This window comes from Poromitra crassiceps (assembly GCF_964638095.1).
Source record: "Poromitra crassiceps genome assembly, chromosome: 1".
NCBI classification, from domain to species: Eukaryota; Metazoa; Chordata; class Actinopteri; order Beryciformes; family Melamphaidae; genus Poromitra; species Poromitra crassiceps.
In genome coordinates this window covers 31,538,630-31,566,533 of record NC_139623.1, presented here as the reverse complement: position 1 = coordinate 31,566,533, position 27,904 = coordinate 31,538,630, and the positions used below count along the sequence as shown (strand labels likewise).

General features: G+C 46.4%; 1 protein-coding gene across 1 annotated transcript; it reads left to right on the top strand.

The window, feature by feature from the left end:
* The first annotated feature begins 190 nt into the window (after positions 1-190).
* On the top strand, positions 191-26,189 carry LOC310788123 (A disintegrin and metalloproteinase with thrombospondin motifs 15-like). The gene is made up of 8 exons (XM_083649629.1): positions 191-1,132; positions 7,542-7,674; positions 9,104-9,271; positions 17,023-17,306; positions 18,507-18,684; positions 18,773-18,948; positions 22,199-22,374; positions 22,823-26,189. Exons 1-8 carry the CDS (start codon positions 209-211, stop codon positions 23,616-23,618), a joined length of 2,835 nt encoding a protein of 944 aa, XP_083505755.1. The 5' UTR covers positions 191-208; the 3' UTR covers positions 23,619-26,189.
* The last annotated feature ends 1,715 nt before the right edge of the window (positions 26,190-27,904 follow it).

Genomic DNA, 27,904 nt, shown 5'->3' with positions numbered 1-27,904 from the left:
TGGAGGATGGGAATGGGTCATGACCAGGAGGAGTTTTCACTGAGTGGACTTGTAAGAGCTGCAATGTTTTAGAGCACTGTGCCTTGGATTATAGCCTACTCCTCTGCATCTGTGGCTCTCACCGCTTCCACTCAGCTTGCAGATTGAATCTTACCCTTTTTTCTTCTCTGGGCATTGCATTCTTTAGCTACTGAATGCAAATATCGTCATGTTTATCAGGACAGCTTTTCTCCACTTTGTGGTCTCATTCTCAAACATTGTTCGTTGCATGGAAAGTGAACTTTGCTTCCCCATCAGATTGGATAACCAAAAGCATGAGAAGAGGAATTTTGACAACGACGTGGGAACCCTTCAGGGGGATTGTATTCTGAAAATACGAGCTTTCCAGCAGGATTTTGTGATCGATTTGCATCCAGACTCCAGTTTCATTTCCCCCTCCATCTCCACCCAAGACGTGTCCAGGCTCTCCAACACCGATGACTTGAGTCAGTGTTTTTACTCCGGTTATGTCAACGCCGACAGATCTTCTTACGCTGCTTTGAGCCTCTGCAAGGGCTTACACGGCGCGTTTGCCTTCCAAGGCTGGGAATACTTTATCAGCCCGGTCCAAAATGACACCAGAAGCGCCGAGAGTGCGCACGTTATCCGGCGCAGAACCAGCAACAACCTGAAGCTCGACTCAACCTCTAGGTGCGCAGTGGACAGCGGCATAAGCCCCGAGGTTGCGCAATCACTGGAGAAATACAAGCAACTAAGAGATTACAGTAATGTGACCGAAACGATGCTGAAGGGCATGGGGAGATCCAAGAGATTCGCTTCCATCCCCAGATACGTGGAGACGCTCGTCGTGGCCGATGAGTCCATGGCGCAGTTCCATGGAGACGACCTGAAACATTACCTCTTGACCTTGATGTCAGTGGCGGCGAGGCTCTACAAACACCCAAGTATTCTCAACTCCATCAGTATCGTAGTTGTGAAGTTCATGGTGTTAAACGAGGAGGACAAAGGACCTAAGGTGTCGGGGAACGCAGCCATGACGCTTCGAAACTTTTGCACTTGGCAGAAAAAGATGAACAAGAATAACGACAAGCACCCAGATTATTGGGATACAGCAATCCTGTTCACCAGGCAGGTAAGGGTTGGCTTTGTAGGCTATTTGTATTTGACATTTGTGGGTCTGAGGGAACAGCTGACGAGAAAATGTGGTATGGCTATTTTTATAATGCATTGTTATAAAGCGTAATTAGGCATGAACCTGCGTAATTAGGTGTGTTTTCGCATTATAGTTTTTCTGCAGATATTTCTTTTCACTTTATTGAGTCCCATATGATGATGATGATTAAGATGATGATGAAGATTAATATGATGATGATAACAAGTCTAAATATAAACATATGTGAAGCATGTCTATATTTGACAAGACAAGAGCATTAATTTACATGACAGATTCTCACTCAGCCACTTGATCACTGCCTGCCTTGATTAGTTTGCTCTCAAAACATCCTCTCCACCTCTAGTGAACTCTGAGACAATTAAGCACTGGATTTATAGGCCACCATCCCATCTGAGCCACTGGGCTAGGTCAGGATGGAAACGACCTGAGCTGAATAGAGCTGAGGTCTTGTTTCCTCTTGATAGATCCTTAGAGGGATCATTTTATAGATTTGGAAAACACTCCCAATTTCTCTCTGCACTCCCAAATATTTGGCAGATGAGGCAGGCAGGTCAGGGATGAAGTCACTGCTAGCATTCATTGCTCAATTTGTAGCTCTACTGACCTATGATGATGAACCGTGTGCCTTGTGAAATCTGGCCCTCTGGATTCAACTTTAACAGACTTGGCAAACAGAAGAGCAGATGCATTTTTAAGCAATGAGATCCATTTGGGCTAATTCATGAACCTTTTTCACTGCAGTCAAAGAGTTACAGCAGCTAAGCATACACATGCTCGTACATCTCCCAGTAACTTCTGCTGATACAATTACAGTCTCAAAGCATCCTCCAATAGAATGAAAGAGCCAAAAAGGTAACCCAATGCTAAGCTGAATGACTTTTGGCCAGCGTCACTAATATGACATCAGGCAAGATCACATTATATTGCAAACACAGGCCTGTTTTACCTATAACTTCACCAAATGTAAGGACCCTCAGTGCCCTGAGGGATGCACTCGTCGGAAGTGTCTTGTTTCTCTCAGTCATCCCATTCTTCCTCCAGCTGTGTTTCCAGCCCTACCCAACGCCTGGCCTGCTCCTCATTAAACAGGCCCCTGAAGGGAGAGGAAAGGAGGGATGGGGGGGGGGGGGGGGTCTCCCTATGCATGTCAGAGATGTTGTTTCCCCTTCAGGTTTCTGCCCCCACCTGTTTGCCCCAAGTCTGAAACAAGCTGCTCCAGAGGGCCAGTTGTCCACAGCTGCATTCGGCCTGCACTCCTGCCTCTCTGCATCCCATTCTTCACTCTCATGCCATGCTTTCCCTCTCTGGTTCACTTGCCTTATGCCTGTGTGTGTACTTGTTGCTGCCAAGTTCCTATGCACTCTCACTTTTCTTCTTTTGGTCACTACACCTCAAAGATAAATTGTGAAATACAAATACAAAATCTAGAGTCTTACTGAGCTTTGAGGTCACAATGCGACAGTTTCCACGTTATGCAGTCCTTGGCCAGTTTACATGACCCTGTTCACCGAAACGGCACCACTCCTACAGACAGTGAGTCATGTGGCTGTGGTTTGCTATATAAAGCAGGAAGACAGGCATCCAGGGATGAGGGATCCAGTACTGTTTGACTGAATGTTAGAGTGGACAAAATCATCCAGGGATGAGGGATCAGTACTGTTTGACTGAATGTTAGAGTGGACAAAATCATCCAGGGATGAGGGATCAGTACTGTTTGACTGAATCTAAGTGGACAAAACCATCCAGGGATGAGGGATCAGTACTGTTTCACTGAATCTTAGAGATGAGGGATCAGTACTGTTTGACTGAATCTAAGTGGACAAAACCATCCAGGGATGAGGGATCAGTACTGTTTCACTGAATCTTAGAGATGAGGGATCAGTACTGTTTGACTGAATGTTAGAGTGGATAAAATCATCCAGGGATGAGGGATCCAGTACTGTTTGACTGAATGTTAGAGTGGATAAAATCATCCAGGGATGAGGGATCCAGTACTGTTTGACTGAATGTTAGAGTGGATAAAATCATCCAGGGATGAGGGATCAGTACTGTTTCACTGAATCTTAGAGATGAGGGATCAGTACTGTTTGACTGAATGTTAGAGTGGATAAAATCATCCAGGGATGAGGGATCCAGTACTGTTTGACTGAATCTAAGTGGACAAAATCAGTGACCTACAGTAAACTACTTTGATCATGGTGTGATTGTTGGTTTGATACACAATCACAAGTAACAGCTGCTCCTCTGCCTTTGGCAAGCAACTGTGTAGGGTTTACCGAGAGTGCTGCAACAAATACAATATCATAGAAATAGAAGGGCCACAAACAGGCAAATGTTGATGTAAATATCTGTGGTGTACAGGGCTGCATCTTAGAGCGCGCACGCACATGCACACACATGCACACACACACACACACACACACACACACACACACACACACACACACACACACACACACACACATCCAAATGGTGCTTGAACTCGTGCTCAACACCTCCTTGATTGGCCTCCATCTAAAAAAGTTCCCTATTGGTTTAAATACCGTACTTGAAGGACCTGCATGTACACTATGACAAACCTCTCAACTTGAGTAAAGATGAATAACCCTAACTCATACAGTACATCCTTAAGCAATAGCCTATATTATTTGGGCTTACTTACTATGACCTCTACACATTTCAAAGATAAATTAAAATCCTGTGCAAAACCTTAAGGACCGAAATACCTCAAAGCATGTAAAGATCCGAATATAACAGTTGGCTAGATGTAAAACCGGTGCTGGTGAGTCTTTGTATAGCAGGTTTACACACATGATATGAGCAGGCATACTGCCATGCAGGCCTTTGGTGTAGCACACCACACACATGAAACATAGTCACTCCTTCTGGACTTATGGTACCTTCTACATTTTCGCTAAATACCAAACAAGTCAGTATTTTTTTAATGTCTGTGCACACATGATAGTTGGCTTGGTTGGGTTGCATGTACACAGACAACATTGCAAATCAGCAAAGATAAACACTTTCAAAGACAATAGTTCATTTTCTACAGATTTATGATGTGGTGACATTGCAATTTAGTCAGTGGTATTGTTTTGGTTTACTAGATGGACTGAAGCAACAACCTCTGTCTGCTGTTTACCAGCCCACAGAGTAATTTGAAGGTTTTATGAAGACCAACTCAGTGTTGTCCAGAGGCAACTGCGGTTGTCTTTAAACTCTTGCATGATTACTCTGTTAAGCGAGTTAGACAGAATACTCATTGTATGTGCAAAGCCATTCTGCAGAAGATCAGTAATAGATTCTAACCATAAACCTGCCAAATTTATATTTCCCCTGAGAGGGAGGACTGGTAATACTGTAACTCTACAGAAAGTTTGCCATTAACTTGCATGATAGACCCAGCATAAAGAGAGAAAAGAGTCTTAAGTGTAGGAAAGTTTACATAGTGCTCGCTGTAACTCTGCACATACTCCCTTTAAAGTTTAAAAGCACCCAAAGCCCCAATATGCAACCACTGGCAACTAGTTACCACTATATGTGGGAGGACTGTTCAATGCATTGTAATCTGTGCTCAAAATGAAATGGAAATATGTCTTTGGGCTGAGATAAAAAAAAAAAAAAAATTGGGATCAAACTGCAGTAACACACACACACACACACACACACACACACACACACACACACACACACACACACACACACACACACACACACACACACACACACACACACACACACACACACACACAAACAAGATAGATGACAGATGTGAGAAGTAGGTCATAGCAAAGAACAAACTCATTGACACTGACACTGTTTCTTTTCTCCTGCTTGTCTTGCAGGTTTATTATTTTTCTGTTAATAAATGTTCCCACATACAGATGTCATCCGGACACATGAACACATCTGGATCAGATGTCATCCGGACACATGAACACATCTGGATCAGATTTGCACTGGCCAACAATTATGGTTTATTCTGTCAATAATTTGTCATAGGACTTGAGGTCGTCCCTTGGCAAGGCGTTTTAAAAGTACAATCAAAGCAGCGAAGAATAGTAGGAGTTGCAGGATTTGGGTCTGCAGTAAGATGCTCATGGCACTTTCTCTCTAATGGCTGTCACTGTCACCACTGTCCTGTGTGCCCGGTGCTGTGCAGGGAGCACTGTGCAGGGAGCAGACTGTCCGGTGCTGTGCAGGGAGCAGTCTGTCCTGTGTGCCTGGTGCTGTACAGGGAGCAGTCTGTCCTGTGTGCCCGGCCCTGTGCAGACAGCACTGTGCAGGGAGCAGACTGTCCTGTGTGCCCGGTGCTGTGCAGGGAGCAGACTGTCCTGTGTGCCCGGTGCTGTGCAGACAGCACTGTGCAGGGAGCAGACTGTCCTGTGTGCCTGGTGCTGTGCAGACAGCACTGTGCAGGGAGCAGACTGTCCTGTGTGCCCGGCGCTGTGCAGACAGCACTGTGCAGGGAGCAGACTGTCCTGTGTGCCCGGTGCTGTGCAGACAGCACTGTGCAGGGAGCAGACTGTCCTGTGTGCCCGGTGCTGTGCAGACAGCACTGTGCAGGGAGCAGACTGTCCTGTGTGCCCGGTGCTGTGCAGGGAGCAGACTGTCCTGTGTGCCCGGTGCTGTGCAGACAGCACTGTGCAGGGAGCAGACTGTCCTGTGTGCCCGGTGCTGTGCAGACAGCACTGTGCAGGGAGCAGACTGTCCTGTGTGCCCGGCGCTGTGCAGGGAGCAGTCTGTCCTGTGTGCCCGGCGCTGTGCAGGGAGCAGACTGTCCTGTCTGCCTGGCGCTGTGCAGGGAGCAGACTGTCCTGTGTGCCCGGCGCTGTGCAGGGAGCAGACTGTCCTGTGTGCCTGGCGCCGTGCAGGGAGCAGACTGTCCTGTGTGCCCGGCGCTGTGCAGGGAGCAGACTGTCCTGTGTGCCCGGTGCTGTGCAGGGAGCAGACTGTCCTGTGTGCCCGGTGCTGTGCAGACAGCACTGTGCAGGGAGCAGACTGTCCTGTGTGCCCGGCGCTGTGCAGGGAGCAGACTGTCCTGTGGGCCCGGTGCTGTGCAGGGAGCAGACTGTCCTGTGTGCCCGGCGCTGTGCAGAGAGCAGACTGTCCTGTGTGCCCGGTGCTGTGCAGGGTGCAGACTGTCCTGTGTGCCCGGTGCTGTGCAGGGAGCAGTCTGTCCTGTGTGCCCGGTGCTGTGCAGAGAGCAGACTGTCCTGTGTGCCCGGTGCTGTGCAGGGAGCAGTCTGTCCTGTGTGCCCGGTGCTGTGCAGAGAGCAGGCAGAAGGGCGTTTCTGTGTGCTGGTTACTCCAGCAGTTGTCAGCGAGCCCTGTGATTAGGAGGTTCGCTCAACTGCTCCAAATGGATACTCACTTAGATTGTGTTTAAAACCTTGTGGCGGGGAGAAATAGGTCATTTGGAAACTCTGCTTTTGGTGTGGAAATGTTATGATTGGGGACAGTTACATTGCCTCATAGAAGAAGGTGTGCTCCAAAACACTGTTGCTCACTGAAAACAAGTGGTGGAGCTTTGTCTAATGCCACTTGCAGACCAACGACCAGGGTTACTTGAGCCATGTTCAACACGTATTTTGTCAATTCACACCATGTCGGTCAGCGCGGGTTAATCCCTGGTCATGACAATTCAGACCTGTTCCGGGACTCAGGAGATGCAAAACAATTAGCATAGGCTATTAACGGTACAGGATGGACAACACCATCTTTATTTGCCACTGTGCACCAATGCATGCACACACGCATGATTAGAGGGCGTGGAATTTGTTCTCCCCATTTTTCCCATCCTGGCTCGTGCTCCACGGGCTGGCCAGCCCCACCTCCCCCCTTTTCGTGCTCTCTCCTCCCCCACATTTCCCCCGCTCTCCCTCCCCTGCTCCCTCCCCACCTCCTCCCCTTTCCTGCTCTCTCCTCCCCCACATACCCCCCGCTCTCCCTCCCCTGCTCCCTCCTCACCTCCTCCCTTTTCCTGATCTCTCCTCCCCCACATTCCATCCCCTTTTTCTCCCTTTCTCTCTGCCTTTCTCTATCAGATTGTTCAATCTTGTTATTATTACTACTGTAATTGCTACTGTTGTGTCAGCTAGATTTAGCTAGACATATTTTCTGTGAAGTCCTCTGCATGCTTGTGAATTAGGGCTATACAAATAAACTTGACTTGACTTGACTTAACCCGGGTGGTGCCATTCACACTGAAAGCAACCCTGGTGGGTCGCCAATCTGGGTTGAGCAACCCAGGTTAACCCTTTCACACCTAAAATCAGAACCCTTTCAGTTAGAACCCTTTCAAACGCTATTCGTTAACATTGACCATCTTAGCAATCCAATGCATACGTTTGGTTTCTCTGTCCAGGACCTGTGTGGAGCCTCCACCTGCGACACCCTGGGCATGGCCGATGTCGGCACCATGTGTGACCCCAAGAGGAGCTGCGGTGTGATCGAAGACGACGGCTTGCCTTCAGCCTTCACCACAGCTCACGAGCTCGGTAAGCCCAGCCCTGTCCTGTCCCACTGCACCCCTCACACAATACCAGCCCTGTCCTGTCCCACTGCACCCCTCACACAATACACCCATAGCCATAGAGTGCCAAAGTCACACCCTCTTTCGGGTTCAGTATACGTCCTAAGGGATTTCGTCCGACCTTAAATTTTTCCATATCTGTTTCGTAAAAGGCTTCTAAAAATAGTTAGGGGGTAATAAAGTTAAGGTTAGGGTTAACCCTATAGTTTTATGTGGTCAAACCAATTGATTCAACTAAATAAGATAAGATAAGATCACCTTTATTAATCCCACAAGTGGGAAATTCACTCATTACAGCAGCTCAAACAAGTAGAAGAGTGACACATTAAAATAACTCTAAAAGTAAACACAAGATATATACCCTATACACACTAAAAACACAGACAATGTTGTGACCACAAGCTGCACCGTATAAAATGATAGAAATTTAGAATCAGGAGAGACCATAACATTTCACTTGGACAAAACAAAAACAAACAAAAAAGCATGTTGAAAATGTTATATACTGTAGTCTCTCCTGATTCAAAATATAGCTGAATCGCTTGGTTTGACCAAGTAAAACTATTTTTAGAAGCATTTTATTATTTGTATATAAAGTCTTCTATTCCACCTGTCAGCATATACTTGAAAAAGGTCTTGTACCGAAACATATTAAATTCCTGTTTGAGCAAGTGAAGAGAGTGTGCGGGTGTCACTTCTTCTATAGACGGTTTTCACCAAATTGTCCGTCAGGCTCTCCTTTTTTTTCTCTCTCTCTCCTGTCCATAGCAAACACTGCAACAAGAAGTGAGCTGTCCATAGCAAACACTGCAACAAGAAGTGAGCTGTCCATAGCAAACACTGCAACAAGAAGTGAGCTGTCCATAGCAAACATTGCAACAATAAGTGAGCTGTCCATAGCAAACACTGCAACAGGAAGTGAGCTGTCCATAGCAAACACTGCAACAGGAAGTGAGCTGTCCATAGCAAACACTGCAACAGGAAGTGAGCTGTCCATAGCAAACACTGCAACAAGAAGTGAGCTGTCCATAGCAAACACTGCAAAGGAAGTGAGCTGTCCATAGCAAACACTGCAACAGGAAGTGAGCTGTCCATAGCAAACACTGCAACAGGAAGTGAGCTGTCCATAGCAAACACTGCAACAGGAAGTGAGCTGTCCATAGCAAACACTGCAACAGGAAGTGAGCTGGAGTTCAATTTAGAATGTTTTTGTTATCAAGGTAAAACCGTCTATAAGTATTTTACGAAACGTCTATGAAAAAATGAATGGCGGATGAAATCCCTTAGGACATATGCAGAACCCAGAAGAGGGCGTGACTTTGGCACTCTATAGCCCCTGCATTTGTGAAAGACTGGACATGTGAGGTTTGTGCCGTGCTGCCCCCTGCTGACAGGACACGTGTTCAACATGCCACACGATAACGTGAAGGCGTGTGAGGAGGTGTTCGGCAAGCTACAGGACAACCACATGATGTCACCCACACTCATCCAGATCAACCGCACCACGCCTTGGTCCCCCTGCAGCGCCGCCATCATCACCGACTTCCTGGACAGCGGACACGGTGAGTCAGCGCAGTGTGGGAATTTTGAAAAATATTTTGGGGGCCCCCACTGTCTAAAAAATGGGGGCATTTAAAAAAACTAGGCATCTCGCACACTATGTGCGCTCGATTCCTAGGCTCGCCCGCTGCACCGCCTCGCCTGCCCTGCAGCTCGCAGAGCTGGCCCTGCAGCTCGCATATGCAGCTCGGCTGCTGTCTGGCTTCGCCTGCTGTATTGGCGCGCGTGCGGGTGTGTGTGTGTTGCTCACACACATCACTGAACTTCCTCAGCCAGGAAGGATGACATCACTGATGACATCACATCATTAGGTAATTAGGGCAATCACCTAATTAAAAGATCCAACTTGCATGGGTGCTCTTTACACCCCCTGAAAGTTTCAGCCCGATCGCACGTAAAACGGCATAGCTGTCGCCGGCACAAAATGTAAACAAACAAACATTGCCCACTTGCTCCCTTTTATAATAAGAAGTAACTAGTGCATAAAGTTGTTAAAGCGTCGTGTGAACAACAGCACTGTTTGTATGTGTTCTTCATCTTCTTCTGGCTACCAGCTTGCAGGTGCTGAGTGCCCCTGGCTCATTTCCTACACTGAGTCAGCGTGACCCCTGACCCCCTGTGACCGGCCCATAGACTGTACAAATATGGACATAGCCACCGTGATGGTTTGAGGACTCCTGTTTTGAAGCCTTGAGTTTGGCATTTTGTCCATTGCCATCTTGTTTTTGTTTGTAGTTTTTTTAGCCAGACAGAGCCGCAGCACTGCCTGCACGATCACTGGACAGGCGACTTGTCAATCACGGCCCAAACCGTAGTCTGTTATCGTCTATTTCAGTTTGCAGTTTCAGGGGAGGCTCAGTGAAAAGTGAAAAAATATGACATTAGTTATTAAAAGGAGATGTAATAGAAGAGCTTAAATGTGTGTGATTTGGTTAAAGAAATAGTTCAGAGATACAGTAGTTTGGGGAATTTGGTGTAGTCTGAAGTATGTCAAATAGCAATATCAGGCGATCTTGGCTCAATTGTTGTGTGTCTATGAGATCAAATAACATAATCATGATCCTATAGGCATCCAGGAATTTAACGAGGGGGGCTGCTTATTCCAAGCTGTTTCTGGGGGGAGGCCCACAATCTCAGACTTTGAAAATCCCTGGTCTATTTGACTCTAAACTCTAAATTTTACTCTAAAGCAAGTGAGAAGTAGGATAATTTCCTCATTGAATTATATACAATCTGACTTATTTTTGCAGCCATAGGGCCTGTGTCCATCTGGGACGCTGGGAAGCGCTGATCTCAGCGTACAATAAAACAAGGAAGCAGTCTGAAACTAACGTTAGTTCAGTGCGGTAGTAGCTTGATAGCTGACAGCTAACATTAGCAAACAACACACATACAGTGATTTAGCTCAACACTCACCAGAAATATTAAGTGTCTAGCCAATCTGCTCCCACAATTGAGCCTTTCTGTCTCTGTTGCGATAGTTTTTCCATATGATTAGTTGCCAGAAAAGGAGCACCCGACACCAGCGTCTTTCTGAAAAGTTAAAATATTTTCAGCTGGGAGCGCTGGGAGTCGGGCACACAAAAACGCCGGAGCGCTGTGAAAATAGACGCTGGGTGCAGCGCACTTTCTCTAGACGTCCGTGTGCACCGGCATACGCTCGCTCCTCATTGTAAACAATTGAAAAAAGACGCCGGAGCTGATGAAAAGACACTGGATGGACACAGGCCCATAGACGGGTGTATAAACGGGGTGAGTTATATCACAATTCATCCCTCACTAGTTGTCATGAATGGTGAAATTAGCTACAGAGACCGTAAACATGCATATTTCTGATGTAAAGTTGGCCATTTTAACATGCTCGTCTATGGGGCTTTATTCGCATTTGGAGCCAGCCTCAAATTGCCATTCAAGCAACTGCATTTTTTGGCACTTTGGCACGCGTTGGCTTCATCTTTCCAAGACGGACGTTGCCGTTTGGGTCGGCCGTAAATAGGGCTGCAAAATGAATCGCATATTAATCATGATCAAGATTTTGGCTTCACACAAACATGAAAACAAGAGAATCAAAAATGTTGATAAAATCTAGATAAAACGTGCCACATTTCGTTTCGTCTCGTTTTGTCTTGTGTTGTAAATCCAATGCACCCCTTTCCCACACAGTGGTGCACCCCGCCCCTCCTCCAAAGCCCAAACACGCTGTGTTGCTTGTCGTTTCAGCTCCAGTGGACAACAGCGTGTTTGTCCGTTTATTTTTAAACCTTCCTTGATGACAGTTCAAAGAAATCCAGTGTTCTATTTTTGTTCAATAAATGCTGCAGTTAAATAATCGTGATCTCAATATCGATCAAAATAATGGTGATTTTCATTGTGATTCTAATCGTGCAGCCCGGAGAGTGTTTGAAGACACGCGCTGTTCAGGGAGATCCACCTCTCATTGTTCAGGGAGACCTGCCTCTCATTGGTAACAAACATCCAGTTTGGTGTTGGCATGGCAACGGCTGATCACACTGGAAGAGCACATGCTCATCCCAGCATTCACATTATGACAGAGCCTTGTCTGTTGTTGGTTCTGTGTCACTGAGATCCTAGACCTGGCTTCCAGGCAGTTGTGGAGGAGGAGCAGACTCACTTTGCATAGACATTCTTTTAGTTTTTACTACCCCATTTCTCTTGGTTGACAGCCTCCTGATTTCCTATATAACCACAATACTTTGTTTGATGCCACTGAGAGCACTCAGCTGTTAATGATGATGTGAGAAGCTCCAATCTATCTATCCTCCTAAAGTACTATACTCGTAGAAAGACCAAAAGAAATGTATTCTGTTGGATGGAGATTGTTAGCCAAACAGGCCAGACCACAGGATTTGGCCTCAGAGCCATGCTAAACTTTTATTTTAAACTGCCCCACATCTGTCCCAAATGAGAGGGGTTGTTAGGGAGAGCGACCACAGTGGTTTGGATGGAAGAGGTGTAGCGCCCAATGTTTCCCATGCAGGTTTACTACAAATAGAGAGCTGTTTGCTCCGTTCTGTGGCCATTTCAGGGATTGTCTCAGTACTAAAACCACTAACTGATCCACAGAGAGAAGCAGAGGTATTGAATTTTACTAGGAGAACATGTTTGAGTGATTTCTGTTTTTTAACAAAAACAAGCTAATGCTGTACTGTGGTTTCTCCTGACCCACTCTCATAAATGCAAATCCAGACTTCAAAAAGCAGTGGGGAGAAGACATGTTGCCACATGTTTGAGCCAGTTTTCATGGAGTGCTGCACACAAAATGATGTGCAACCGGTTCTTCGCTCCACCCGCACACAATACCGGCCATTGTTTCTGACCATTGTTCACTGGAGGGAGAGTGGGAGGTTCAGCTTATACGCTGCACTGTGGGCCCGTTTACTATCGGTGCGTTTATTCGCTGCACTGTGGCCCGTTTACTATCAGTTCATTAGTGCGTTTCCTCTGTGGCCCGTTTACTATCAGTTCATCAGTGTGTTTCCTCTGTGGCCCGTTTATTATCAGTTCATCAGTGTGTTTCCTCTGTGGCCCGTTTACTATCAGTTCATCAGTGTGTTTCCTCTGTGGCCCGTTTATTATCAGTTCATCAGTGTGTTTCCTCTGTGGCCCGTTTATTATCAGTTCATCAGTGTGTTTCCTCTGTGGCCCGTTTACTATCAGTTCATCAGTGCGTTTCCTCTGTGGCCCGTTTATTATCAGTTCATCAGTGCGTTTCCTCTGTGGCCCGTTTACTATCAGTTCATCAGTGTGTTTCCTCTGTGGCCCGTATACTATCAGTTCATCAGTGCGTTTCCTCTGTGGCCCGTTTATTATCAGTTCATCAGTGTGTTTCCTCTGTGGCCCGTTTACTATCAGTTCATCAGTGTGTTTCCTCTGTGGCCCGTTTATTATCAGTTCATCAGTGTGTTTCCTCTGTGGCCTGTTTACTATCAGTTCATCAGTGCGTTTCCTCTGTGGCCCGTTTATTATCAGTTCATCAGTGTGTTTCCTCTGTGCCCCGTTTACTATCAGTTCATCAGTGTGTTTCCTCTGTGGCCCGTTTACTATCAGTTCATCAGTGCGTTTCCTCTGTGGCCTGTTTACTATCAGTTCATCAGTGTGTTTCCTCTGTGGCCCGTTTACTATCAGTTCATCAGTGTGTTTCCTCTGTGGCCCGTTTATTATCAGTTCATCAGTGTGTTTCCTCTGTGGCCTGTTTACTATCAGTTCATCAGTGCGTTTCCTCTGTGGCCTGTTTACTATCAGTTCATCAGTGTGTTTCCTCTGTGGCCTGTTTACTATCAGTTCATCAGTGCGTTTCCTCTGTGGCCTGTTTACTATCAGTTCATCAGTGCGTTTCCTCTGTGGCCTGTTTACTATCAGTTCATCAGTGTGTTTCCTCTGTGGCCCGTTTACTATCAGTTCATCAGTGCGTTTCCTCTGTGCCCCGTTTATTATCAGTTCATCAGTGCGTTTCCTCTGTGGCCTGTTTATTATCAGTTCATCAGTGCGTTTATTCGATGCACTGTGGACCCGTTTACTATCAGTTCATCAGTGTGTTTCCTCTGCCAAATTTGTGGTGAAATGGGAGGAAACTAATTCACTCACAGTTACAACTCATGCATGCACTGCCTGCTGTATCATGTCTTTTTGTAAACTACTTCTTTTGGAAGTGTGAATTCCCCTTGAGGGTGAGAAGTTGGGAGTGTTTGTAAGTGATAAAAACAACCTCCTACAATCCTTCCCATTCTCTGATGTTGATCTTTCATGTTTCCAAGCACCTGCTCGTCAAACTCTTACTATTATTAGTCTGTTCCTGGAAAGGTTTCTGTGTCATGCATTGTAAATGGGATTTACCGTTTACGCCTCTAAACCTTGCTATCCTTACTAGTTTTGCGTGTGTTTTTGGTGATATATGAATTAAAGCAAATTCTATGGTGGCACTCATTGTGAACTCTGGCTAAGAGCATCAGTTAAAAGCTAAAAACGTGAATGTAACTTTAACCCTGCATCTCAAACACAAGGCAGCTGAATCTCACACAGCAAGGGTGGGGTTAAACAGGAGAGGGACATGCATGTGGGTGGGGTGAGGGGGGTTGGTGTGTGGTGTATAGAGGGACATGCATGTGAGGGGGGTTGGTGTGTGGTGTATAGAGGGACATGCATGTGGGTGGGGTTGGTGTGGTGTATAGAGGGACATGCATGTGGGTGGGGTTGGTGTGTGGTGTATAGAGGGACATGCATGTGGGTGGGGTGAGGGGGGTTGGTGGGTGGTGTATAGAGGGACATGCATGTGGGTGGGGTGAGGGGGGTTGGTGGGTGGTGTATAGAGGGACATGCATGTGGGTGGGGTGAGGGGGGTTGGTGGGTGGTGTATAGAGGGACATGCATGTGGGTGGGGTGAGGGGGGTTGGTGGGTGGTGTATAGAGGGACATGCATGTGAGGCGGGTTGGTGGGTGGTGTATAGAGGGACATGCATGTGGGTGGGGTGAGGGGGGTTGGTGGGTGGTGTATAGAGGGACATGCATGTGGGTGGGGTGAGGGGGGTTGGTGGGTGGTGTATAGAGGGACATGCATGTGAGGGGGGTTGGTGGGTGGTGTATAGAGGGACATGCATGTGGGTGGGGTGAGGGGGGTTGGTGGGTGGTGTATAGAGGGACATGCATGTGGGTGGGGTGAGGGGGTTTGGTGGGTGGTGTATAGAGGGACTTGCATGTGGGTGGGGTGAGGGGGGTTGGTGGGTGGTGTATAGAGGGACTTGCATGTGGGTGGGGTGAGGGGGTTTGGTGGGTGGTGTATAGAGGGACTTGCATGTGGGTGGGGTGAGGGGGGCTGGTGGGTGGTGTATAGAGGGACTTGCATGTGGGTGGGGTGAGGGGGTTTGGTGGGTGGTGTATAGAGGGACTTGCATGTGGGTGGGGTGAGGGGGGTTGGTGGGTGGTGTATAGAGGGACTTGCATGTGGGTGGGGTGAGGGGGGTTGGTGGGTGGTGTATAGAGGGACTTGCATGTGGGTGGGGTGAGGGGGGTTGGTGGGTGGTGTATAGAGGGACTTGCATGTGGGTGGGGTGAGGGGGGTTGGTGTGTATAGTAGGCTACACTGAATCAAACACCACTTTGTGAAGCCCTGCCTTCACAGGGCCCAAATCACAAGGTCACTCCCACCACTAAACACACAACCAGGAAGTGATGCATTCACAGGTTTCTTGAGGTGCAGAGAAACAGAGTGAATGTGATGAAAAGGATAATGGCATAATGACACATGTATAGAAACTAAGCATTGATTATTTACGGTGATGATTTCTATCTTAACCTGGCTGCCCAGTGCACACAAGTCATGGCATCAAAACTAGCTATGATCCTTCTGTGAGAGATATTTATAGATTTCTTCCTGGCCCCAGATACTAAAGATACTCAACAACACATTGTTTCGCTGACCAGCAGCTCTATAAGTCTCTCTGTCAGTCGGTTGGTTGGCCCACAAGAAGTTCACCACCCTTTAGTGGCCACAGTTTTTGCCCTAGGAGGCTGAAATTTGGCATGGAGGTGTGTGTGTGTGTGTGTGTGTGTGTGTGTGTGTGTGTGTGTGTTGTGTGTGTGTGTGTGTGTGTGTGTGTGTGTGTGTGTGTGTGTGTTTGTGCGTGCGTGCGTGTGTGTGTGTGTGTGTGTGTGTGTGGCGCGCGCGTGCACGTGCTTGTGTGTGTGTGTGTGTGTGTGTGTGTGTGCGTGTGCGCGAGTGCGGGTGTGGGTGAAGGTGTGTTTGTGTTCATGGCATGCCAATTGCCCCTGGCATCCTGCATTTTTTGAAATTCATGCATATGTGCTATTGCGAATTTGTGCTTGGTTTGGACAAAAGAGCTACATTTACAGATCACAGATTTGAAAGATGTTAAGACCTTACAAACTACATCTGTCAAGAACTTACAAACTACATCTGTCAAGAACTTACAAACTATCTATCTATCTCGTAACGGGACAAGCCCCGTCTTTTATTGTCACACGAACACCACAATACATGCATGCGGCCACAACACACTCATGCTGACGGTGGCCGGTGAAAAGTGTCCTCTGCATTTAACCCATCCAGGCATGTCCTTTCCTCCGGGGGGCAGGCCAGGAGCAGTGGTCGCTTTCTCGTACAGCGCCCGGGGACCAACTTCGGATGTTGTCGTCACTGGTCGGATGACGATGACGATCTGATCTTCTGCATGTTTTTAGTGGGGGGGCTATATACGGAGGAACCCCCTGGGGGAGCACGGGGAGAACATGCAAACTCCACACAGAGAGAAAGGCCCTTATGACGAGATACCCCACCTGGGCAGTAGGCACTGAAGATATGGGGGGGAACACAACCACAGCGCCCACAGTGTCCCAGGCGAGAATCGAACTCAGGACCTTCTGACTGTGAGGCGACAGCTCTACCACTGAGCCACCGTGCTTACTACATCTGTGAAGACCTTACAAACTACATCTGTGAAGACCTTACAAACTACATCTGTTAAGACCTTACAAACTACATCTGTTAAGACCTTACAAACTACATCTGTGAAGACCTTACAAACTACATCTGTGAAGGAACAGGCAGAGGTGCTCATGGTCATAAAGTTGTTGATCTCAGAGGCGGTTGTGTTGCTTAATCTCTCTCTCTCTCTCTCTCTCTCTCTCTCTCTCTCTCTCTCTCTCTCTCTCTCTCTCTCTCTCTCTCTCTCTCTCTCTCTCTCTCTCTCTCTCTCCTCTCTCCCTCTCTCCCTCCTAGGGGATTGCTTGCTTGACCAGCCACAGAAGCCCCTGATCCTCCCTGACGTGCTGCCGGGAGCGGCCTACAGCCTGGACCGCCAGTGTGAGCTGGCATTCGGCGAGAGCTCCAAGCCCTGCCACTTCATGCCCTCATGCGGCCGCCTGTGGTGCACAGGGAAGACCAACGGCCAGCTTGTGTGTCAGACTCGACACTTCCCCTGGGCGGACGGCACCCCCTGTGGCGACGGACACGTCTGCATTCGAGGGGTCTGCTCCGACAAGCAGGAGGTCCACGATGCTAGGGTAAGGCTCTATGCCCCCCCCTCTCCCCTCTCTCTCCCTCTCTCTGTCTCCCCCCCCCCACTCTGACTCTCTCAATTATATTCATAAGGGCTTTATTGGCATGGGAAACATGTTTGCATTGCCAAAGCAAGTGTAAAAAACACAATTAAATATGTACTAGAAGTATGTAAACAGCTGTGTAACATTGCAACATTGCAATCAAATAGTACAGTACAGTATATACAGTACATACTGTAAGAGTAGGTACAATTTACTTAAAAAGTACAAAGGGAAAGAATGTGCTTTTGCTGTTGAATGAAATATAGGTAAAGTAAAAGTAAAGATAAAAATCAGAAGATTCAACTTGGCGCTCATGTGAGTGCAAAGTAACAAACAATTGTGGTTGTGGTGCTAGTGGGGATTGGGATTCAATCATGTTGAAAAACAGCAGGTCCCAGAGGCACTCAAAAGAGTAAAAGAGGAAGTAGGATTAAAAAGCCTTTATTATATATGGCTATAATGTTTTAGCCATATACTGTATAATAAAGTCTTTATTATATATGGCTATAATGTTTTAGCCATATACTGTATAATAAAGTCTTTATTATATATGGCTATAATGTTTTAGCCATATACTGTATAATAAAGTCTTTATTATATATGGCTATAATGTTTTAGCCATATACTGTATAATAAAGGCTTTTGAATCCTACTTCCTCTTTTACTCCTTTGAGTGCCTGGGACCTGCTGTTTTTCAACATAAGTAAAGATAACGTTAAATAAAAATAGAAAAATGTGTACAGTGCAGTTAAAAAATATAAATACAAACAAGTGGGAACTGTGTAAACACTGCAATCTCTCGCTCTCACACACACACACACACACACACACACACACACACACACACACACACACACACACACACACACACACACTTAACACACTTAGTTATCAATATCAACATATACCTCCCTTGTTCACCTTTCCAAGAACTCTCTGGTCAGTGTAAAATGTGTCACGTCTGTGATGATACGGCTATTGCCTTTGGAGATGACTGGGGTGTGATAAAGCAAGGCTGTGTTGTCGTATACCTGCTGTAATAACCCACCAGTGTGTGTGCGTGTGTGCATGTGCGTACGTGTGTGTGTGTGTGTGTGTGCGCGCGTGCGCGTGTGTGTGTGTGTGTGTGTGTGTGTGTGTGTGTGTGTGTGTATCCCCCAGGTGGATGGCCGCTGGGGGAAATGGGGCCTGTTTGGATCCTGCTCTCGCACATGTGGAGGAGGAGTCCAGCTGTCTAAACGGGAGTGTAACAACCCAGTTCCGTCAAACGGGGGTAAATACTGCCAAGGGGTGCGGGTCAAATACCGCTCCTGCAACCTGAACCACTGCCCTGACACAGGTACGAGTCGCTCAAAACACCAAACTATGTCCGATGACGCGTTCCCCTCGAGCAGTTCCACCTCTGACCCCCACCTCCCCTCCCATAGGTAAGAGTTACCGCGAGGAGCAGTGCGAGGCCTTCAACGGCTTCAGCCTGAACAGTAACCGCCTCTCCCCCTCTGTGGTGTGGGTGCCCAAGTACTCCGGAGTCTCTCCCAAGGACAAGTGCAAACTCATCTGCAGGGCTAATGGCACCGGCTACTTCTATGTCCTGGCCCCCAAGGTAAGCAGCTCCACCTCACTGTCTTTTACCGTGCTTTGATCAGCATAAAGATATTTACAGACATTAGACCAGGGGTCCCCAACCTTTTTTGCACCACGGACCGGTTTAATACTGACAATCTTGCTGCGGAGCGGCGCGCGCGCGGGGGGTCGTGATATTAGATACACAGCACGTATTTTCCTCGCATGAACTTGCACTTTAATACCTTGTATATAAAAACATTGTAACTCACCAATATGGAGCCCTGGGCTGTCTGCAACAAGACAAGACATCATCGAGGAGTGGTGGGAGAGATATGATGATGATGTTGGAAATAGAAGCAACTAGGGGTGTCACAATATATCGTCCCACGAAATTTCGCGATAGTAAAACGTCACGATATGTATCGTTGAGATGAAATCTCATATCGCAAAAAATTTTTTTTTTTTTTTTTTTTTTTTCAAAAAATAGACTAAGAAACGTCTTTGTTTGTTGAAGTTCAATGTGTGGAAAGTAGTTCAGTTGAACAAGTCTCTGAAGAGACACATGAGAAGTTATACAGGAGAGAAACCATTCAATTGAGTTTCTGGCAAAACTGTTTACTTGACAGGAAAAACTGAAGATGCATAAAAAATTGACTAAGAAAAGTCTTGTTGTTTGAGTTTGAAGAAAAACTGAAGATGCATAATGAGAATTTATACTGCTGAGAAACCTTTTAGTTCAAAGTAAATCTAAGTGACGGTGTAACTCATTCTATTTCAAGATAAGCCTTATCTCCAATCTCATGTTTTTTCTAGTTGTTATTGTAATTACAATTTCCCACAACAGCATGTTTTGTATTTGTGCATTTCAAATAAAATACTACTTTTCCAGTCATATATTGTCATTATTCAAGTTTAAAAAAATATTGTTAAAATCGTATCGTATCGTATCGTTATCGTGAACCCAGTATCGTGATACGTATCGTATCGTGAACTGAGTGTATCGTGACACCCCTAGAAGCAACGTTTTCAGTGCTTTTGCGTTATCTCATGATATTAAGCCCTTGTTCACATAGGACGCCTAACGTAAGCAGAACTGAAGCTTGAGGCAGGCTCACACTTAACCGTTCACACAAGAAGCCTTCTCTTTTCCTCTCAGCGCCCACTCGGCGCTTTGAACCCGCCCACAAACTCCCACTCCCACAAGCCGTTCACACCACCGCAGGTGGTGTGAACGGCTTCGCCTGTTAACAAGGAAGCCTAAATGAAACTTGTGGGTTCGGCGTAGGTAGAACTTAGGTTGAGCGTTGCTTCGGCGTCCTGTGTGAACGGGCTGTTAGCCTTGACTTTGATCCAGAATGCAGAGATGTCAAACATAGACTACTTTTCAGCCTACCGTCATTTGCAAGCGTAGTATGCCAAGTTAGTTAGTCACGCGGCCGCGGCCACCCTCCATGCTGTCATCCTCATTAGGTCTCATTTTATCTCCCCCGCCTATTCTGAAGAAACTCTCAAGTGATGTTTCTCAAGCTCGCTGCACCGCGCACAGCGGGACATCACCATTTAATTACCTCACGCGTGTGTGTGTGTGTGTGTGTGTGTGTGTGTTGTGGGCTCAGGGCAGAAGAGGTGCAGGCTGCTCTGCTGTCCACACAGACAGACCATGCCAATTGTACACAAATAGTCTCTCCCCTCTCTCCCCCCCCCCCCCCTCTCTCCCTTTCCCTTCTCCCTGCCACCTCCTCGCGGCCCGGCAGCAAATGCTTTGCGGACCAGCACCGGTCCCCGGACCGATGGTTGGGGATCCCTGCATTAGACAACTCATTTGAATAAATCAAGGCTGGATGAGATTTCCTTCTCAAATATGGATTGGAGGCATCATGGTTCTAACTCAGTCTTGTTGACCCAGATTCCAAGATATTAGTCAGTCCATGTGGAGTGTGGATGATCATAAACATCAAACTCCAGCCAGCTGCCTCTGGTTCCAGTGAAAAGAGAGCAGGCTTATCTCTTTCAGATAGCAGGGTGTGGAGTGAGCTTGAGCAGGAGTCCCAGTGACAGTCAACCCATGGTCCACACGTCATACTGGCGGAGGAGGAGAGGAGAAGAGCACCCAGAGGACACAGAGCTCTGAATCAGAGCATAGCTGGATGTTCTAGTCACGGCTTTGAACAAAAACAGGAATTTACCTTCCGAGTACAGTGACATGTCTTACGTGCTGGCATTGAGACAAACTGTTTCATTCTGGGGTAGCTTTTTAGACATGATAATGCCATGGGATGGAAAACAGTGTGTGGGTCAGGGTCCTCACAGTCAGCCATCTTAAGCTAACTTATCAGTCACATATTTGCAGACAGACGAGCGGCGAGGCTGATCTGGTTGACTGCCTCCCGTCATGTGTTAGGGTCACGGTCAGGCTGAGTGGACCCAGGCCAGACTGGGTAGAAACACTATCGGGTAGATTGTATCTACACTGAAGGTAAGAAGGTAAAGTGAGCTCACAGTCTTCCCTTGTTTGGGTGCATGGTGCAGAGGACGAGGACTGCAGAGTGCAAGTGGGTCATAGTGAAAGATTTGCACATCTGAAGGAGAGCATCTGTTCATTGACTCTCACACTCTGCTGTAGCCGACGGGCTTTTCAACATACCTGTATGCTAATCTGGCTCAGGCATGTGGCTCAGTTCTTCAATGATCACATTGTAGATTATTTATACATATATGCAAGTATGTAACTGATATCACCCTCAGTTCTACTGTATTAACATCAGTTAGCATTAATGCAGGGTTAGAGAGGAAGGCTTGTGACCAGAATATTGCCAGTTCAATTCCCCAAAATTGCTGAGGCAGGGGATGAGAAATGCTGGAAGGAAGGATCCTTAAGAGGTGATGTGCCCTTGAGCAAAACAGTTAACCCTCAACAGTGCAGCTGCTCAGCTGACAAACAATAGAAGTTTGTGGTTGTACAGGGCAGCCCCCTGTTGTGAATCTGTGTATCTTTCTGAGTGTGAAGAATAGTGCTGCTGAAAAAAACAAGCAAGTGTGCTCTTATTTAGTAAATGTGGAGCGAGTTGTGTGCTGGAGGCTGTGTTCTGTTGTTCCTGTGTCTTGTGATGTTTTTAATTCTATTTTTTTTGGAACTTGTCTGTTTTTCACTCTAACACATTGAAGCCGTGGGCAGATTTCCATGTAAGCCTGTCGACAATAAAGTTGATATTCTATTCCCAGCCCACTTTCCCCTGGACAAATGAAGCTTAGACAAATGAACCCAAAGTGTTTGTGCACTCCTCCAGGTGGTGGATGGAACTGCATGCTCCCCAGACTCCACAGGAGTGTGTGTCCAAGGGAAGTGCATCAAGGCTGGCTGTGATGGCAAACTTGGCTCCAACAAGAAGTTTGATAAGTGTGGAATCTGCGGAGGTGATAACAAGGGCTGCAAGAAGGTGTCAGGCCTCTTCACCAAGCCTATGTGAGTAAAACCCTCATTGGATAGGCCTTTAGAGCAGTGGTTCTCAAAGTGCCCTCTGGGACTCCCCAGGGGTCCTTGAGGGGGGGTCAGGGGGTCCCCAGCAAAAAGGCTAATATTTTATTTTCACTATAATTCCATCCATAAGTAACACAATGACTATGACTGTTTTGGTCATGGGTTTCATACACTTTCTGTAATAAAACATCTAAAAGCAAAAGTCTTATCAGACAGGGGACGCTGGGACAGAATCTTATAAAGTGGGGGTCCGTGGTCTAATTTGTGTCAGTTTAGGGGTCCTTGATGTGAAAAAGTTAAAGCTAAAGTTACTGCTTTAGAGATCGTCACTCTTAATTTATGTATTGAATGAATACAAACTTATTGGATGATGTTAATGTTATCAAATTGTCCTGAAGAGCTCTTAATGACTGTAATGTGTCTTGTCATGTAGACACGGCTACAACTTTGTGGTGATGTTGCCAGTGGGCGCGTCCAACGTGGACATCCGCCAGCGAGGCTACAAGGGCATGGTGAGCGATGACAACTATTTGGCAGTGAAGAACAGCGAGGGCCAGTACGTGCTCAACGGCAACTACGTGGTGTCGGCCGTGGAGAGGGACATCATCGTGAAGAAGAGCCTGCTGCGCTACAGCGGCACGGCCGGGCTCGCCGAGACTCTGCAAGCCATCAACCCACTGGGAGAAGCCCTGACGGTGGAGGTGCTGTCCGTGGGCAAGATGACCCCTCCTCGCATCCGCTACTCCTTCTACCTGGCCCGTCAGGGCAAGGAGGACAAGACGGCGAAGAAGGAAGAGCGCACAAACTCCGTCAACAGCGTCCTGGCCGAGGACGGCATCAAGGAGAATGGAGGTGTCATCCTGAAGATGACGTCCTACAGCAAGGAGGTCTCGATTCCCGGGAAGTGGGCATCGTCGGGGTGGGACGAGTGCTCAGTGACTTGCGGCAGCGGGATCCAGCGGAGGATGGTGCAGTGCCTGAGGCCGGACGGGAAGCCGGGGTCGGACTGTGATCCTGCGCAAAGGCCCTCGGCCACCAGGGTTTGCGGAGACCCATGTCCCGTTTGGGATATTGGCAAGTGGTCGCCCTGCTCCAGAACCTGTGGGAAGGGCTTCAAGAGGCGGCCGTTGCACTGTGCCACCCAAACTGGGCTGCTGCTCCCGAGGGACCACTGCACCAGCATACGCAAGCCACAGGAGCTGGACTTCTGTAACCTAACGCCTTGCTAGTGACTAAAACCTCGAAACTAACCTATATCCCATTTTGAATGGACTGATATGAAACCACGTGTAAGTATCACTCGCCGATCCAGGACTGTCTATTTGGTGAAAGTATTTCCACCTGCAACATTGGGACTGGTCGAACATGATTGACACTTGTTTGGAAGAACAACAAGAGTGTTGGAAGGAGAGTGAGAGAGCAGGATCAATGCCTGAAGATTTCATTGCTATTGCTCTGCCTTCAGGAAATATGATCCAGGTCTATCTCTGATGCTAAAACAACAGCACAGAAGGTCATACCATATTTTGTTGAAACTGTTGTGCAGATACAGAATGCCCATTTGCAGGCAATCAATCTGGTTTACCTTATGAGTCTGGAACCTATTTAATGTCATCATATTTCAACAGCGCAGGGGTCAACTTTTAGTTGGGTTTTGCAAATACCTGTAGATCAGTGCAGTGTTACACCATGTGGCTGGAGAGCTAATTGTCCACAAAATTGTTCCGTTCACTTTTCAAAAAGCAACAGTTTGTGTGGAAATTGACATTATTGAATGACTATGTACAAACTAGACCCAGATGTATTGCCTGTGTTTGCAGAACACTTGATACGGCTAAAAGTAATATTTGATCCCTTGCTCAATCCAGGGGAAGAGTCCATTTACAGTAAATGGTAAATTATAATGATGTAGGTTATGTGCAATGCATAAAAGTGTCTACATTGACCTTTTTTTTCCTTACTCCTGGCTTTTCAGGGAGTCTCTTAAAATCCTGAAATAGATTCTGAAATGAAATGGATCCACATCATTTGTGTTGTTGTACAGATGTAGCCTAGTTTTTACATACTCGCTGCACTACTGCTGCACTGTCGCTCCAACCCAAAGATGTTATTTAGAACCGCAGGATTCAGTGAATCCAGGATTCCAATCCAGGAATGATGCAAGCCAAATGGATTTCTACAATAGCTACCACTGTATCGTGCTCAGCATGTTTTACTCCGGGATCTTTCACAGAAACATGGCTAGCTTTTCAACAATAACAAAAGGGGACAATGCACCCATGCATTTCCCGTCTTCCATGTGCTTTCCTTGAAAACGAGGAAGAAATCACCTGCACTGTTAGACATTGATTCTCTGCAGACCTCACTCAGTCATGGAAACAGTTGAAACTAGAAGCTGAAGTCACACTGGTGGCTTTTGTGAAAGATCTACACAAAGCAGGCCAGGAAACACTGACCACTGCTTTGTCTCTGTCAGATGGTGTGGCCACTGGGTCATAATGATTTCATCAGGCTGCACCTCACATCGCACTGCTCAGCTCAGATCCAAGTCTGAGTATCCAATAGAGCTGCAACGATTCATCCATTAGTCCATCCACAGAAAATTAATTGCCAACTATTTTCAGAATCGATTAATCGTTTAATTTCTAAGAAGAAAATATGAGAATTCTCATTCCAGCTTCTTAAATGTGAATATTTTCTGGTTTCAGGGTTAGTCTTGTATGACAGTAAACTGAGTGTATTTGGGTTGTGGACTGTCATCGGGGACAAAAGAAGACTTTTGAGGACGTCATCACTTTTGGGTAAAAGTAATACTAATTTACTAATTGATTTGTCAAGAAAATAATCGCCAGATTAATCGATAAAGAAAATGATTGGTAGTTGCAGCCCTAGTATCCAACACCCCAATTCCCTTCCACACACACACACACACACACACACACACACACACACACACACAGATTGTGTCCTGCCTTTGCCATGTTTGACTTTTTTGGCCTGCATCATTTGACTTTGAGCGAAAGCGTTGCCTGCTCGGTTCATAGTGTTCAGCCAGTTGTGCAGTTGCATTAAGTCGTGCCTGTCTGGCACAGTTACCATACATAATTTATTATTGATGAAACAATAAAGCAGAGGCGAAGAAAAACTGGCAAGCCGTCTTTTAGGCTGTACAGAACGTGTTCCCCTGGACCTCCACAGCCTGAGCCAAGCTGTTCTTTTAGGCTGTACAGAACGTGTTCCCCTGGACCTCCACAGCCTGAGCCAAGCTGTTCTTTTAGGCTGTACAGAACGTGTTCCCCTGGACCTCCACAGCCTGAGCCAAGCTGTTCTTTTAGGCTGTACAGAACGTGTTCCCCTGGACCTCCACAGCCTGAGCCAAGCTGTTCTTTTAGGCTGTACAGAACGTGTTCCCCTGGACCTCCACAGCCTGAGCCAAGCTGTTCTTTTAGGCTGTACAGAACGTGTTCCCCTGGACCTCCACAGCCTGAGCCAAGCTGTTCTTACACACTTGATGAAATTCTGTAATCCATTATATTCTTGTTTTGGTTCTTAAAGGGGCCGCATTTCCAACTAAAAGGTGGTTCCTATGTGGATATTTTTGTCAGCATTTGCACATTGTACAGCAAAAGAAACCAATGACCTGCATGGGCTGTCTTGTATACTATGTATACATTTATTCGGCTGTGTGCAAATAAGTAATGTAAATACTTTTTTCATTTTTATTTTCTTTTTTGTCTACGCTGGCATTTGTAATTGTCTTCAACTTTAAGATATTTATTCCAAATAAAGCCATTAATGAACTGTAACTGTATTTCAATTCTGTGTTGATGTCACCCATCCCTTAGCAGGTTGCAGCCGTAATTATTCAAGTCTTTTTCACTTGCCTGTTTATCCTATAAACTATTATGCTATAAAATTTATAGCATATATTATAATTTACATTTGTAGTCATTGCTTGAGGGGATACACTTTTGAGTTTTTGTTTAATGTATTTTTGTCAAGAATTTCTGGCCCTATGCAAAAAATAAATTGCACATTTGTCTTTAAGCGACCCTAGAAATGGCCAGGATTGGTTACCCTTTGGTTTCAATGAGGAGTAGTAACAATGCTAATGATCCTTTGTTTAGTCCATTTAAATGTATTCCCCAAAATGTCACCTGTGCCTGGTGAAGAAAAATAACAGATATACTCAGTGATTAGCACTGTTGCCTCACAGCAAGAAGGTTCCTGGTTCAAACCCCCGGTCCGTCCCAGCTCCTTTGTGTGGAGTTTGCATGTTCTCCCCGTGTTTGGGTGGGTTTCCTCCAGGTGCTCCGGCTCCTTAACCTGACGCTGCCAGATGGATGGAGGTTGTTTCACAACCTACATCTGCCCCATCTGGCGGAGTCAGGTTACCGGCTCTCACCGTCAAACACATGTATGGGTTAATATGTATATAGGTTAATATTCCTGTCAGTGCGCCTGACAAAGGCACTGGCAAAAGAACTGGAGTTGGTCCCCAGGCGCTGCAATGCGGCTGCCCACTGCTCCTAGTTCTACGAAGGTTCCTAGAAAATAAAGGATAACTTAACCTAACATAAACACACAGACACACAAACCATTAAGATGGAAGGAGAGAGAATAGAGTGAAAAGTTAAAGTCTAGGAAAGATACATTGTGTGCCAGCACATATGCTCAAGTATTCTGCTGCCTCCCTGTGAAATGTCTACATGAATCAACAGCTTTCACATGTTTAGTGCAAAGGTGAAATGGATGTGTCTGTACAGCATCCCACTGTGACCTAGAAACTCCACTTGAGCATGTATTGTTTTTGTTTTTTTTATCAGCAATACATGGACAGTTCAGACATGCAACTACAGATGTTTTCCAGTGGTTGTATAGCACTGTGAATCCACTCTCTCTCAAACTGTCTGTGTCACACATCCCAGAATGCAGCTGGGTGCGTTGGCGAGGTGGAAATTCTGAATTGTGCTATAATAAAATGACATTTTGACTTGATGACTTCGGTATGTCTGAGGACACAAAGAGAAAGAGGTCAGAGCCTAGCGCAGGAGGTATTGTTCCAAACTTGTATTTTCCCATTTCAAACAGAAGGCAGCGATGTGTCAGTTGCAAGAAAGGTTGATTTGTCTGACCTACATAAGAGCAGATTGAAGAAAACCTGGAAGCCAGCCAATGGAAATGTTTATTTGTTCCCCTCGGTGCCTTGCGCTCGGGTTTATATTGGTATCTGGTTGCTGGTTTGATGGGTTTAATAGGGCCAGAATCCTTATCAAGGAAAATGCTTGCTTCAAATGAGGCTTTTGATTTGGAAAAATAAATCAGGTACTTATGGAAGGATTAATGGTCCCCAAAACAGTGTGTGGTTTTTCTAACATACTTTTGGAGTGATACAGTACTAAACTTTTCTCAAAAACAGAACATCTGCCTGGCATAACAGTCAAAGATGCTGTCATGTAACTGAAGATATTTGACATTTTTGATCGTGGGGCATCCTTGAGCAAGACTGACCCAC